Raw genomic sequence first — 15,600 nt, 5'->3', positions numbered from 1 at the left:
CCATGTGCTTTGCAGCTTCATAGCCCTCTCATGCTTTCCCCTTCTCATGGCCTTTCTCCAGATAAGATCTTAATTATCCCACATCTCACCACTGAAATAGGCTTGTGAATGCTTTCTCTTCTACAATTTTCTTTTTGCATCAAATCTAACTAGGAGGGCTTCCCTGGTGGCGCAGTGGTTAAGAATCCGCCTGCCGATGAAGGGGACACGGGTTCGAGCCCTGGTCCAGGAAGATCCCACATGCTGCAGAGCTCCTAAACCTGTGTGCCACAATTACTAAGCCTGCACTCTAGAGCCCATGAGACACAACTATTGAGCCCATGTGCCACAACTACTGAAGCCCTCAAAAAAAAAAAAAAAATCCAACTAGGATACCAAAGTCTAAATAATCTTCTTAAGACACAGTTTATGTCATACTAGCCCTGTTCAATAACAACAATTTCAACAACCGCGATCATAATTTGTCGAATTACTGCGTTGAGTGCTTTAACTGCATTATCTCAATATCTCTCAATTGCTATAACAAGCCAACGATGTATCATTGCTCCCTCTATACCAGCGGTCCCCAACGTTTTTTGGCACTAGGGACGGGGTTCGTGGAAGACAATTTTTCCATGGATGGGGGGGGATAGGGGTGGGGGTGGAAGTAGGGATGGTTCAGGTGGTGATGAGAGCTATGGGGAGTGACGGGGAGCGGCAGATGAAGCTTCGCTCGCAGGCCCACCACTCACCATCTGCTGTGTGTCCAGGTTCCTAACAGACCGCAGACCGGTAACAGTCTGCGGCCTGGGGTTTGAGGGCCCCTGCGCTATACAGATGGAGCAACAGGGGTTCTGAGAAGTTCCTATGCTGTCAAATATGGTGGCCACTAAGCATGTGTGGCTATTTAAATTAAAATCAATTAACAGTTCTTCAGTCATACTAAGCACATATCAAATACTCAATAGCCACGTGTGATTAGTAGCTGCCATTTTGGAGAAGGCAGATATAGACTATTTTCTTCCTGGCAGAAAGTTCTCCTGAGTTATGGGAAATCTGCACAGGTCACACAGTAAGTGGTGGTCCCATCTGAGTATAAAATCCTTCAATAGCTCCGTATTGCTTCCACATTTAAGAAAAAGTTTCAGCCTGCCCTTAACCTGCTTGCACATCCTGGGCCCAAGCTACTGTTACATAATTATCTCTTGCACAACCTCACTCTCCAGTGTAACGAGTTTGTTAACTCCTCTCCAATACTCCTGACATAATAAATATTTTTGCTCTCCTCCTTTCTGCCTGCCCAGCTAGTTAATTGCTACCTGACCATAAGGTTCAAATAGCTTAAATATTTCTTGAATCAGTTCCCTCTTCTGCATTCTCACTGCCTCAGGCTGAACCACCTTTCATACTCCCTTCATCATCTCTTGCTGTGGCAGCCTTTCCACTGCTACTAACCATACTTGCTGACATTTATTAAGCACCTACTACATGCTAGCCACTCTTCTAAGCACTGACTCCTCATCACAACCCTTTGAAGTAGACATCATGGCTGTCTCCATTTTACAGACAGGGTAACGAAAGGACAGGGAGCAGAAGGATTTATCTGAATGACTTCTCTGCTTTCTAGTCTTTTCAGAGGAAGTTCACCCTCACACTATTACTCTGGCCACATTTCTAAAACACAGAACTGTTACTTCCCTCACCTGGCTCCACAGAGAGAGAGGGGGGCAAGCCTTCTCAGAAGAGCAAGCAAGGCCTTCTCAGCAGAGCAAGCAAGGCCCTTTACATTCAGAACATTTCCAACCTCAAAATCCATCACTCCACCCACAGACCGCAAACGACTTACAGTTTCCCGAACCTGCCACATTATTTCTTCCTTCTGGGCTGTCACACAGGCTGCTCCCACTGCGTGGAGTGCTATCCCTGCTGGCCAGCTCTCAAGCCATCCCTGGCAGGGCACTCTGGACCACAGGGCTCGAGCCCTCCTCTGAACAGCCAGCACTAACTCTCTCCATCAGTGGCTCCCAAAGGAGGGCTGGATGCCGAGCTCCCCTCATTAAAATCACTTCTCATTAAAAAAACTATATACTCCCAAGATTTAAATGTAATAAGCCAGGGGTGGGGGTTGGAGGTCTTTTTTTTTTTTAAAAAAGAAGCTCCCAGACTGTTTTGAAGTGAGGCAAGTGTGATTTATATCACTCGCTGGGCAATTAATCATGTCCTGCCTAGATTTCTTGTGTACGATCCCCTTTATTGTTATTTAATTCTTACCTTCATTCACTCACATTCATCTGTTTGACCAATGTTTACTAAAGGGCTACTATGTGCCAGGAACTCTCCTGTGTGTTGGTGTGAATGAAAGCGGCACAGTGGCTCTTCATGGAGATTACATTCCAGAAGGATGTGATAGCAGAATAATGCCCCCCTCCCCAAGATGTCAATGTCCTGATCCCCAGCATTTGCGAATACGTTACTTTACATGGCAAAAAGGGATTTTGCGGATGTGATTAAGTTAAGGATCTTTTTCTTTTTAAGATTTTTTTTTTGATGCGGACAATTTTTATAAAGTCTTTATTGCATTTGTTACAATATTGCTTCTGTTTTATGTCTTGGGTTTTTTTTTTAACCACCAGGCACCTGGGATCTTAGCTCCCTGACCAGGGATTGAACCTGCACCCCCTGCATTGGAAGGCAAAGTCTCAACCACTGGACCACCAGGGAAGTCCCTAAATTAAGGCTCTTGAGATGGGGAAATTATTTTGGATTATCCAGGTTCTTAATCACAAGTGTCCTTATATGGGAAAAGAAGGAGGCAACGGAATTAGCAAGAGAAAAGAAGATGATGTAATGAGAGAAGCAGAGGTCCAAGTGGTGTGATTGTTTGTTTTGAAGATGAAAGAAGACATTCAGGAGTCAAGGGAGGTGGGCAGCTCTAGAAGCTGGAAAAGGCAAGGAAACAGATTTTCACCTGGAGCCTCCAAAAGGAAGGCAGGCCTGCCATTCCCTAAATTCTAGCCCTCTGAGTTCCTTTTTTAGACACCTGACCTACGGAACTGTAAGGTGATAAATGTGTGTTGTTTGAAGCCACTAGATCTGTGGTAATTTGTTACAGCAGTGAAAAGAAATAAATACAAAGTATATTGGCTACCTGTTTTGTGCCAGTATGTGATGGGCCTCCCCAACTAGATTGTAAGCGTTTGAGGGTCCCCGTGTTATCTCTTGATTTTCCCTGCCGGCTCCCAGCATGACACCGGGCCCAGAGTGGGAGCTCAGTACACACTTGCTGTAGATTCCAGTCTCTATGCTAGAACTGTCTGATTCTTATGGTAGTGATGTCTGGTAGATTTGGGGTGGGAGGATGAGGCTCGTGGAGATTAAAGGAGAAGGGAGCTGTCCTTGAAGTCAAGGTGTTTGAGGTTAGATGATGGGGCAGGGGTTCCATGAGGAGAGTCTTCTGAGAATCGCTTCACGCCTGCGGAGGGAAACTGATGAAGAGAGCGGAAAGAATCATACTCGCTGTGTACTTTCATATCTTAATTTTTATATATTGATTCTTAAAGAGAAATTTACGTCTTAAATTTTAAACAACGACGTGACAAATTTTAAAAACAATCACTGCAGCTGGCTTGTAGAACCGCGAATTTCCGGGCCCCGACAAGGCCCAAATATCCCGATACGGTAGCTCAGAGGACGAGCCCCGGAATCTGCATTTTTAGGCGGCATCCCCAAATGATCAGGGGCCCGAAGACCCGTGGCCATGCCCAGGACGCGCTGGCGGCTGTGGTTCGGGCCGCGGGCGGCCTCCGGCCGGGGAGGGCGCTGTGCCGGCAGCGCTGGGGGCGGGCCGGGGGCGGAGCGCGGGCGGCCGGCGGCTCCGGCTCGGCTCCCGGCGCCCGGCTCCCGGCTCCCGCTCCGGGCCCCGCACCTGTGACCGTCGGCCGCGCTTGCCCTCCGCGCCCGGCGCCCGCAGCCCCATGGCTCCGTCCCGCCTGCAGCTCGGCCTCCGCGCCGCCTACTCGGGCCTCAGCTCCGTGGCCGGCTTCTCCATCTTCCTCGTCTGGACCGTGGTCTACAGACAGCCGGGGACCGCGGCCATGGGGGGTCTCGCAGGTACCCCGGGGCGCGCGGGGGGCGCCGGGTCCCGGCTCCGGCGGCGCGGACGCGGGCGCGCGGCTGCGGGGAGGCGCCGGCGGCTGCTCCGGAGGCTCCTGGCGGGCGGCGCTTCCCCGGGGAGCGGGTGGGGTGTTTACCCAAAACCCGGCCGTGGGCAGAGCAGGCCCCGCGCGGGCCCGAGCTCCTGGGCATCCCCCGGGGGCCTCGGGGACCCGATGCCCGCGCGAGGCCCGGGGCGCCGACGTCCCGCCTCCGCCTTTCTGCACCAGCCCCGCGGCCCCGGGTTAGCCCGTGCGCGCTCCACGCTGGGCCCCGTGACAGCGTCTTCCCTGCGCGCCCGCTGCTCTCGACACCTCCTTCGCGCGGGCAGGTGTGAAGACACCTCCCCACACACGCACACACTCACTTGTGCTGGGGGATTCGCGCCCCTCCCCTGGGGGCTGAGGGAGGGCAGAGAAGGAGTAAGTGGAAGGGAGGGCTGAGGGTTTCCCGGCGAAGCCCGTCTGCCTCCTTCCAGGGTGGAGCCCACCTCCAGCAGAGTCCTCAGCGGAGACCTGGAGGACCGCGCTAGGGAGCTGATGGAAACTAGACTTTTTTTTCCCACCACCTTGCTGTGTCTTTGCCACCCTTCTGCTGTGGCTCCTGGGGAGGTCGGCTGAAGTCCGCCAACCGCCCTTTCTGTGCCTCAAGGAAGGCAGAGGCTTGTACTGGAGTTGAGAACGTCAGTGCGGTGGTGGAAGTCCGATGCTACCCATGCTCTGTACTCGCAGTGCACCTTTGGGCGTGTTATTAACCTCTCTGTTCTGCAGCATTGGTGTGAAGACGAAACATATTATTTCTACTAGCTAACATTTTTTTTAATGCTTTCAATGTGTCAGGCACTGTGTTAAGCAAACTGCTTCCATCGTCTTATTTAATCCTTACATTAGTCCTGGGAAGTAGGCATCGTTATTGGGTCCATTTTACAGGTCAGGCTTAAACTGAGGCTTCGTGTAAATACATAGCTTACCTAGGGTTACACAGCTACATGAAAGAATATGTGTGGGGAAAGCACTTTGGGGGAAAAAAATACATGTAAGGATAATACTTTTAGTTGTTCCGTAACTAAACTCCTCTGTCGAAAGAGCCCCAAATGGACTAACTAAAAATAACTAGATTTGCTCATTGCCCGGAGCTCCGTGCCATCCCTGGGTTGAGAAGGAATGGGAGGTGGGGTTTCTGCCCTCTAAGTGGGGCCTAGGCAACCACAGCCTAAGCAACGTCAAGCAGAGCACTTGGGGTCTCCGAGGAAGGCTGCGTGGGTGCCCGGCTAGGCTGCTCTCATGCCTGACTAGCTGCCCCACTTGTGGGTTCCTGTCCTCCTGGGGGGGGGGGCCGCCTGCCCACCTCTGCTGAGTTATCTGTGGTCCCCTGGCTCCTTTCCCCTCTGCACCCCACCACCCACCATGTTCCTCGTGGTTCTCTTGTCCTTGCAGTGTTTTCCTGTTTGCTGTCGGTCCTGCTGCTTTCCCCTTGGGAAGGAGGTGCGACTCTTCAGGCGAGGCCCAGGGGTTGCCCTGATGAGACCTGAGATGAGAGGGGCTGGTTGGGGTGAGGAGGGAGGGCTGCCCCTGGGATCAGAGCTGGGTGTGTTGGAGTCTGGCCTGGTGGTGTGAGCCCCACTGAGCTGTGTTACTGTGGACACACACAGATGCCTCCTGGGCCTCAGTTTCCTCATCTGTAAGGAATGGGAGGAGATGCCGCTGACAGGGGTATTGTGTGAGACCGCCATTCAGGTCTGGAATGTTACAGCTGTGTGTCCTCTCCCTGAATCGTCCATCTCGCAGGTGCCTGTCGGCGGGCGGCTCAGGGAGTCCCAGGGTTTCCCTCTGACCCGAGCCCTGCCCTCTCTCCCTCCCCACAGACTTCCCTTGGCCTCTGAGGCAGGCCAGCTGTAGAGGTGCCCACGGGGAGAGGTGCCAGGGCAGCTAGAGCAGGGTCCCGGCACCTCCCTGAGGGCCATCGCAGAACCAAAGCTGCCCGGTGGTGGTGGCTGTGGTTGTGGCACGGGGGTAGCAGGGTGGCAGGTGGGGGAGGGGTTGCCAGGGCCACGCAGTACCCCCCGCCCCGGCCACCCTGAGTGGGCGCCGAGAGAGTCTGCAGTCGGTCAGCCTCTTCCTCTTTTCGGGGTGAAGCATCAGCAGATTTGTGAGCACCCCACTTCTGACTTGGCATTTTCCAGAAACTGCTGAGTCACCAGAGGGCAGTCCCAGCATGCTCCTTCCCCTGTGTGCCAGGCGGGGCTGCTGGGGAGGGGGGGTTGGTTTCCTGGAACCCTGGGAAAAATGCTCATGGATGGAGACCCAGTCTCTCCCATCCTGGTTGGGTGTCTGGTAAGAACTGGCTTGGAAGAGAGGCGGAAGAGACGGTTTTGCTGTGGGAACCCTTGGGAAACAGGTTTGCTCTAGTTCTAGTAGATCAAGGAAAGAGAATCAGAATAGAAAAGTTGCCCAGGAGTCTAACCAGCTCTGTGTTCTTCCCCGTGAGAGAGGAGCAGGGGTGGCGGGCAGGGCCGTAGGAACAGAGTGGGGCCCGGGCCCAGCGGCTCCCTTGTCTGTGTTTCTCTGTGAGCTCCCCTGGGCTCCTCCTGGCTCCTCACCTCCAGCCCACTCTCTGGGGATACCTTCACTGATCAGCTGTGCGCCTTCACGGCCCTGGGCCGAGCAGGCAGAGTCCTGTGCCTTGAAGCAGGTGGGGTGGAGCGAGGGGTGAGGTTTGGCGTGCACGTGCAGCCAGGTGGGCCTGGGAAACTGTCCGTTCCGCCCCGAGGTGTGCAGACCGGGCTTCCTGGAGTCCGTGGTGTCCCAGCGGGGGTTCCTGCTCCTTCACTGACCACCTGGGTGGAGTTGGGGGAGATCCTTCTAAGGACAGAGGCAGGAGCCAGGGTGGGTGGGGACGGGCCTGCTTCCAGATGTGGCTTGGGTTTATCTGGAGGCCAGGCCTGTGTGCAGGGGAAGTAAGAGGTCGGGCAGGTTGCGCCTGCTTATAAACAGAGAGCTGGGACCTGGAGCACCCAAAATGGTCATCTTCCTCTTCCTCCTGCTCAGCCATTTTTGGTACATGGAGGTACGTGGGAGGTGGATGTTTTGGGGGCACCACTGGAGCGTGGCCAGTGGACTAAGAGAGGGCATCTCACAGGCCCCTATTTCAGCATTTCCTAACCGAGAAATTGCTGAGTCATGGGGGCATTGTTCTGACCTCCTTATTTTTCTCCTAAGCTGGCTTTTGGAATCTTTGAGTGGTAAAGCATCTGAGAACCATCTATTTCAGCCCCTCGGTGGCATAGTGGGGAGACAGAGGGGTGTGGTGGAGCAGTCACAAAGGTGCCCATCTGACGGTTGCTTGGATGTGCTCTGTGACAATACACTTCCTTCCTAGGGCCCTTTAAGAAACCAAACAGCTCCCCCAGTGAACACTTAGGACGCGGTGAGAGGATTGGGAAAGACTTCTGGGAGGGGTGGCCGGCACACCACCCATCCAGATCACGGAGGGTGTTAAGCCAAAGCTGGAGGGGTTGTTACTCTGTCCACCTCTGGCCTGCTCCCGCTTCCCGCCTAGGCAGGGATGGAGACAGGTTGTCCTGGCTCACCCTGATCCCAGGGCTGGAGGGACCCACGTTCCAGGCCCCCAACCCCTGAGGAAGGTTGGGGGTGGGCAAGGGCAGAGCTGGGAGGGCGTGGGTCAGACAGCTGGGAGGGGAAGCGGCCTGTGTTGGCAGGGCTGAGTCCTCACTCGCGCGGAACCCTGGGTCACCGAGTTTCCAGGCTGGTGGGACCTTTGGGCTCCCCCACTTTCATATGTGGAAACACCGAGGCTCTAAGAGTCACGAGCAGCACAGCCGTGCCAGGCCCGAGCTTCCTGACTGGCAGTCTCGTGGTTTTCTGTCCTGTGCCAGGCTGCCTGAATTGTGACAGCTTCTGAGCTGGCAATCAGAGCAGAGATCTGTGATGACACATACCCCCCCCCCCACCGTTTTATTGTTCCCCAACTTAAAAAAAACATTATGAAGTATTTCAGGCATGTGAAAAAGGATAGACAATTTAGTGAACTCCCTTATTCTTACCATTCAGCCTAAGAAAGAAAATATAGCTTCGGCCAAAGCCCTCTCCCACCCCATCTCCCTATCAGCTCCCCTTTCTTCTCTTCCTTGCCAGAGCTGACCACTTTCCCCAGCCTTCCTGTGCCCGCTCTGCGTAGAGTGTGTGCGGCTCCCTTTTTCAAAGGCCTCCTGACCCCTAGGATCCGGCAGCCTACATACAGGTGGGCAGCTTGCAGCTGGCTCTGCCTCGCTCCTCATGCCTCCCTTGTTGGGACCCTGCGACCCTGCCCTGGACCCTTGCCAATGGAACTGATATTTGCTCCACTCTTTGGGCTGCGGTGGCAGGCACAGCCTGGCACAGAGGGCACTCATTGTGTTGGCTGAGTGGCAGCTGGCATCATAGGGGAAGTGCCCGGCCAGGCCCAGAGGGCAGGCCCACGACTGGCTGGGGGCATCTGGCCTGTCCTTTCAGCAAACAAGTCAGTAAAATGGAATCTGGCAGGGTACTTCCCTGGCGGTCCAGTGGTTAAGACTCTGTGCTTCTGCTGCAGGGAGCACAGGTTGATTTCCTGGTCAGGGAACTTAGGTCCCGCATGCCGCGTGGCGCGGCCAAAAAAATAAATAAAATGGAGTCTGGCCAAGAGCAAGAAGGCCACTTGGGCACTGGGTGGCCCTGGGGGTTTTACCACTGGGCCTCCCCATCCCATAAAACCAATACATGGACTTTGGGAAGAGCCCTACTGCCAAGAGCTCAGCCACAGGCCTTGCTATGTTATGATGGTGGACTCTGGAGGCTGGGGGAGCAGGAGCGTTGGGGTGGGAGGAATGCTGCCCACGTCGGTGGCCCCCAGGGTGGGTAGTGGGGAGTCCCCAGAAAGCAGGCTGGGCTGCAAAGGTCCTCAGACTTTCTGACTTCAGGACCCCTTGTACACTCTTTCAAAAGTGGTGGGACTTCCCTGGTGGGGCAGTGGTTCAGACTCCGTGCTCCCAATGCAGGGGGCCTGGGTTCGATACCTGCTCAGGGAACTAGATCCCACATGCATGCTGCAACTAAGAGTTCACATGCCACAAGTAAGGAGCCCGCCTGCTGCAACTAAGACCCAGTGCAAATAAATAAATAAATAAATAAATAAATAAATATTTTAAAAAAAAATATTTAAAATCTCAAGCAAATTTTGTATATGCAGGTTATATCTATCCATATGTACTGTTAGAAATTAAAACAGAACATTTTTAAGCATTTAAAAAGTAACAAAAATAACATTGTGTTAAGAGAAGTAACATTTTTTATAAGAAATATTCATGTTTTCCAAAACAGAAAAATTAGGGAGAAGAATGGCATGGTTTTTTATTTTTTGCAAATCCCTTTGATGTCTGGCTTCATAAAAGGCAGCTTTTGCATTCATGTCCTCTTTATATCACAGGCCACATGGCCTCCAGCAAACTCCACTCTACAGGGAAAGTGAAAAGGCCAACACGATGTCACTGTTATTATGCGAACCGTTTGGCCTGGGGGACCTGCAGGGCCCTGGGGTCGGCAGGTGAGGAGGAGCGGGGCGCTGCCTGAGCCGTCTCTCCCGGCAGGTGTGCTGGCGCTGTGGGTCCTGGTGACGCACGTGATGTACATGCAGGATTACTGGAGGACGTGGCTCAAGGGGCTGCGCGGCTTCTTCTTCGTGGGCGTCCTCTTCTCAGCCGTCTCCGTCGCCACTTTCTGCACCTTCCTGGTGCTGGCCATCACCGGACATCAGAGTAAGGGCCTCGGCGAAGGGAGGGCATGGCAGGGCCGGTGGGTGGGGTGCTCAGTAAGACCCTGGGTTCCTGTCCTGGGGTCCATGCTTATGTCCAAGGGACTGCACAGATCACGTCACCTCCCTGTGCCCGGGTTTTCTGGCTGTTAAAGTGGGGAGAATGGGCCCCCGGCCCCTGGGTCGGGAGGGGTGAATGAAACGCGTGGGAAAGGGGTTCGCCTTCAGCCCAGCTCTGGGATGGGAGCGCCCCCTGGTGGCTGCAGTCTGCAAGCGGCCAAAGGCCCTTCCTGCCCTGCTTTGATGCTGAAGCAGATTGGAAGGCAATGGCCTAGGGTCAGTGTCACAAAAGCAGAGTGGCTGATACACACCTGTGATTAGCCAACTCTGACCTTCCCTTATCCCCACTGCTTCCTGCCTGCAAACTCGGAATGCTCTGAAACCTCTGTCACACCTCGCCATTGGATCGGTTCAGCCTCTATTGGAGGTGGTGGGAAGTGATGGCCCCGGGGCTTGTGGCATGGTGGCTTAGGGGCACCGGCAAGGTCCTCTTGAGTCACGGTTGGGTTCCTCTTCCCTGCAGGCCTCACAGACCCCAACAGCTACTACCTCTCCGCTGTCTGGAGCTTCATTTCCTTCAAGTGGGCCTTCCTGCTCAGCCTCTATGCCCACCGCTACCGGGCTGACTTTGCCGACATCAGCATCCTCAGCGATTTCTGACCCAAGGGATGAGGTCTCTGCACCCTGGCGGTCCTTAGGACCTGGACTCAGCCTCTGAGACATCGGGTGGGCCTGTACACCCCCTGGGAAACCCAGAACCGAGGCAGAAAATATACAGCAAGAAGACGGTGGCCTCCCTGGGAGCTGTCCTGTCCCCTTTGGGGGAGCCCTGGGTGCCGTGGAAAGGGGTCCTGCCATGTTGCTCATCAGCCTGACTGGAGAGCAGCTTTAGACCTTTTCAAGTGGATCTATTTTCTTAGCACTCAGTGGGCAATCTTTGTAAGTAGGACCAGGGCAATACTCAAGGGGTAGGGCAGTGGGGCCTTGACCTGTGCCTGGGGACAGGGGGCAGGAGTCCCTGCTGCCCTAAGCACTCTCCCTCAGGTGGGGTGGGACCCTGGGGAGGTCAGGTCAGGTCAGGAATCTCTAGTAAAGACTTCTCAACCCCCTACCCCAGCACCCCCATCCTGTTGTCCCCCAAGAGTCACTGGTCCCAGGGATGGTGACATCAGGTTCTATCTTCCCTAGGCCTGGGGACTTGAGGGGAGTTCAGTGTCCCTCTTCCCACCCTGCTCCGCACAGAGCTGGTTGCCATGAGTGTGCTAGAGACATCCTCCCCTTCACCACACACCCCAGAGCAGGACACCCCAAATGAGGCCAGACTAAGGTTCTTGGGGAAGGTGCTCCTGCCCCTCGAAGGGCTTTGGGGAAGGGGGCAGCACAGGGTGGGCTGGAAGGAACCCTCAAACCTGCGCCAGGCACCTCCAGCCCGACGTTCCCACTTGGCCTGCTCACACCTGCCCCTCATGGTGTCCAGATCGCCCCTGGCCCCGAGACGCCTCCCCCGCTCCCACCCCTGCCCACTGCCCCTCACCTAAAGCTTTTATCTTTTACAATCTCCCTTCTGAAGGACAATACCTGCTTAACTGCCTATACACTGGCCCAAGGGCTCACCTAACTTGGGAGGGAAGGGGCTACATCTCTTTTTATCTTTGGTTGCCATTTTGCACGGTCTACCCCTTTCCCACCTGATGTGTCCTGTCCCTCAGCTCTTTGCCTTATCTGTGTCACTGTCACTTTAGCAGAAATACAGCAGCCATTTGTATCAGCCAGCCTCTGGTGCTTTTTTATGGGGTGGACTGTGGCAGTGGTGGGCTGGAATGGGGGGTCTCCTGTTATCTCATTAAGCCATTTCCTTAACTCAGAGTGGACCCTTTCCCTCTGGTCCCACTTAGCACAGGGGAACCCACAGCTCAGCTCTCCTCCTCCAGCCCCCTCAGCACACCCCCAGCAAGGGTGAGGATGCCCCTGGGCACAGCCTCAGCAATGCCTGTGGGTTTGAGTGCCTGTCGCCCAAGAGGCCAGGACAGATGGGAAGGGGATGAACGTGCCTCCCTTTGTATCCTGCAGGCTGTGAGGGCTTGGGCCCAGGTTGGAGGTAATGAGGCTGCTACTCCTGCTGGCTGAAGAAGTCTGGCCGCCTCAGAGCCGTAGACAGGCACCGGCAGCTCCTGCACCTTACACGGGACGGGCTTGCCCCGGCCTGCTGCCTCACCGGTTCTCTTCTAGGCTCGGTAGATGCTTAAGGAGTCATGGTACCTTAGAGCAGGAAGGAACCAAACAGTGTCTATTTCGGGAGACTTTAACTGATCAGCGGAGGCCCCAGGAGGTGACGTGACTTACCTGAGCACCCAGCTGGAACTTGAACTCAGGTAGGTCTGATTCAGAACTCTTTAGGGAAGCCTTAGTGAGATGGGTCTGCAGGCGTCCATGTCCGCCCCCCCTCTGGCAACCGGTCCTCTGTCTATGGACTCAGCCCAGAGCTGCTGCCTCTTCTTCACCCGGAGGTGGGGCAGGTGGGGGCAGCCAGGGTGTGTTCAGAATGGATTCTTCCTGCAAGGCAGCTGCCACAGAAGGCCAAGGAGCTGGAGGGGAGCTGCCCTCCAGCCCAACCTGCCCCTTCTCTTCCACATCGAATCAGGCGCAGGCTGTGCTGTGTAGCTGTAGACCCACTGCCCACCCCTCATCCCCCAGAGGCCCTTTCACATGCACCTTTAAAGCAAATAAAACATTTATTGTTCAGATTTTTTTCCTTTTTTTTTCTTTTTTACAAAAACATGCATACATACACAGGGTATGGTGGTCCTGGGGAAGACATCCGCGTGTGCGCACACACACACACACCCTCCTCTCTCTCTCTCTCACACACATACACACACACACACACACACACTTTCCTTCTTGGCCCCAGGCCTGGACCCCAGAAGCCTCGAAGACTTTGCCAGGGCAGCCTCCCCTTCCCCATGTCTTCCATCCACTCTCCCACCGCTTTCCCCTCAGCCAAGCTAGTCCTATGTAGGGCAGGAGTCAGCTGGGGTGGGGGAGACCCCAGGAAGAGAGAAGGCTCATGGAGGTGAGTGGTGACAGAGGGGGTCCCTGGGGGTCACGCTGTGCTTCTGAGGGGAGATGAAGGGTTTGGCACCATTGGATCAGGAAGCACAGAACTCCAAGAGCACCTGTTTGCTCCACCAGGGCGCTGAGATGGTCGATGCAGGGTGGCCTCTGGCAGGGGCAGGGACTAGATGGGAGGCCTGCCGCTGACTGCTCTCAGAGGGAGCTTTGTCTCACTGCCCAGTGGTGGGGAGGAAGCTTTCAGAGTCATCTGAGGAAGCAGGAGAGGAGGGACACCCCCTGCACTCAGGGATATGGGACCCTTTGGCTCCTCCTACCCATCCTCCCTCCCTCGACTCTAGCCCCCAGAACCCTAGGAAGGGCCATTCTGGTGGAAGCCAAGTTCACATTGCTCTGTGGAGCCTGGGGCTGTGTGCAAAGTCCAGGGTCTACAGAACCAAGAATAGTGGTTATGGGTTGGCCTCGATAAGCCAGCCCTCCTCTGTGCAGTCCTGAGGATTGGGGGCCCAGCCAGGGGCCTGGACCCCAGAGGGGTAGACTCTGCTTTGGGGAGAGCCCTACTGGGGCCCAGCTGGCTATGCAGCCTGCCTTCTCTCAGGATCTTCTTTGGTCCCTATCCTAGACCCAGGGGCCTTCTCAGGCTCCTTGGGGTGACTGTCAAGATGTTCTCCGGCCCTGACTACCTTCCCCAAAGGATCTCTGAAGACCCCGGGAATGGGTACTGTTGAATGGGTACTGTTGCCAGAGGTTGGAAGAGAACCAGGTCCGAAGGGCAGGGTGGGGCGGGTGGCAGATCCGTTCTGAAGCCTTAGAGATTCATGGGTTCTTCCTCCTCCACCAGCTGCTCTGAGGTCCTAGGGGAAGACAAGGGTGGGGCTGCTAGAGGGCCAGCGGCTGCAGGGCCTGAGCCCAGCTTCCCAGGAAGCCTGAGAAGGCTGGGGTGGCTGTGCCAGGATCTGGGGTCCTCAAGTTGGGAGGGTCCGAGGGGGTGGAGGCGCTGTCGGCCAGGGCTCTGGCATTACCGCTCTTCAGTCAGGATGCCCACGGAGAGGGATGCCAGTGCAGTTACCGCCTCCACTTCTTCTGCGTCGGCCCCTGGCACCCTGGGCACCCAGGAGTCTGGACAGGAGGCCACGCGCTGCATGCAGCCCCAGTACTCACCTAGGCAAGGAGCCGAGTTAGAGAGGGTTGGGGCACAAGGCCCTCCACCTGCCAACCACCCATCCTAGACTGACCCTGAGGCTGCATATCTCAGGCCGAGGGCCCAAGAGTAGCAGGCGTGTCCTCAACGTGGGGTCCGCTCTCAGCTGCCTCTACTCTCAAGGCAACATCCTCCCTGACTCGGCCCCCGCAGCCCGGACAGGGTGAGCAGGGCAGCTTCAGCGTGGCTATGAGGGGCGTGCGCAGGGGTCCAGGGCCCTTCTGCCGTCCCTGTGGGGCTGACCCGTTCCCATGGGTGTGGGGTTCCTAAGAGCACCTTTAGGGCCTCTTTTCCCCTAGAAGGGGTCTGTGTCACAGTGACCTCACAGAGCCCCAAGCCCCGGCCTCCTGGAGCCCAGGGTCCCCTCACATGCAGCCCCTGCACCACTCAGCCCAGCACAGGCGTGGGAGGCAGGAAGGGCCCACCGCCGGGAGGGCCGACCAACACCACGGCCGCTCTGTGTGGCCGCTGGCAAGCCACCTACCAGCCCTGGGCTCCCAGCGCCCCGGGCTCCCACCGCCCCATCTAGAGCATGGACGTGACCACCCTGCCTCCTGTGGTGAGGAACAATGTCCATGGAACACGCCTGGCCCAGTGTGAGGGCTCCGTGCCGAGAACCAGCAGCACGACCCCCCCGCTGAGCCCAAACGAGGGAAATCGCTTTTGTTCATTTTGTACCCCTAGCACAGGTCATGGGTCATTACGTAAAGGGCTCCACAGATGCTGAGCTGAAGTTGAAAATTTAAAGATCTTTCCAAATGTGGGGTTCCTCTAAGACTCAGCCCCCGAAGCAGGCAGAGCTCCTAAGACCTGCGGCCAGGACTGAGGGTCAGGACGGGAACCAGCACTTCCCACAAACGCGGCCTGAGCGCTGCTGTGGGTGGGGCCCTGGCCTAGGGCAGCAGCTGGGGATGGGAGGCCAGTCCTGCCTGGGCCCCTCTGGGTCCATCTGGAGGGCTCCCAGGGCATCCACTCGTGGTGGGGGGGCTGCCCCCGGTACTGTGGGGTACTTTATAGGAAGCCTATTCCAGAGCAGCAGCAGCGCCCCTGGCCTGGCTGGTGTTGGAAGATCTGGGGCCCCGGTCACCGGGGGGCAGCAGACCCCCGAGTTTTTCCCAAGTCTGGGGTCGGCAGTGTTCTCTCTCCATACTCACTGTGCACCCGGATCACAGCTTCCAGAGAGCGGATGGCATTGAGGTTGGGTTTCTGTTTCCAGCCTTCTTCTGAGAGGGGGTCCACCTACAGAAGAAAAGAGTACATCCGTCACCCGTCTCTCAGGGACCCACAGGCCCAGCTCTCTCCCACCCCCAGGCCCTTGCTTTCCAGGCACAAATAAACATGTTCTCCTG

General features: G+C 55.9%; 2 protein-coding genes across 7 annotated transcripts in view; one reads left to right on the top strand and one right to left on the bottom strand.

Annotated features, from left to right (window-relative positions):
- Positions 1-3,819: 3,819 nt before the first annotated feature.
- SLC48A1 (solute carrier family 48 member 1) lies at positions 3,820-11,746 on the top strand. The gene is made up of 3 exons (XM_057702141.1): positions 3,820-4,089; positions 9,755-9,922; positions 10,502-11,746. The coding sequence occupies exons 1-3, from the start codon at positions 3,954-3,956 to the stop codon at positions 10,636-10,638; spliced, it is 441 nt and encodes a 146-aa protein (XP_057558124.1). The 5' UTR covers positions 3,820-3,953; the 3' UTR covers positions 10,639-11,746.
- An 81-nt stretch (positions 11,747-11,827) lies between these two features.
- HDAC7 (histone deacetylase 7) overlaps positions 11,828-15,600 on the bottom strand; it is a 36,594-nt gene continuing 32,821 nt past the window's right edge. For 5 of the 6 annotated variants that reach the window (XM_057702132.1, XM_057702131.1, XM_057702134.1 and 2 more), the window contains 3 exons: positions 15,406-15,490; positions 14,073-14,211; positions 11,828-13,904 (listed from right to left, as the gene is read on the bottom strand). In XM_057702132.1, coding sequence (XP_057558115.1) covers positions 13,859-13,904; positions 14,073-14,211; positions 15,406-15,490 — 270 coding nt within the window. In that variant the 3' untranslated portion in view covers positions 11,828-13,858. Of the gene's footprint in view, positions 13,905-14,072; positions 14,212-15,405; positions 15,491-15,600 lie in introns of those variants that run through there. The other variant, XR_009048407.1, reaches the window with a different exon arrangement.

This window comes from Hippopotamus amphibius, chromosome 12, assembly GCF_030028045.1.
Source record: "Hippopotamus amphibius kiboko isolate mHipAmp2 chromosome 12, mHipAmp2.hap2, whole genome shotgun sequence".
Taxonomy (NCBI): domain Eukaryota; kingdom Metazoa; phylum Chordata; class Mammalia; order Artiodactyla; family Hippopotamidae; genus Hippopotamus; species Hippopotamus amphibius.
The sequence above is the reverse complement of the archived record's forward strand: the minus strand, read 5'-3'. Positions and strand labels throughout refer to the sequence as shown.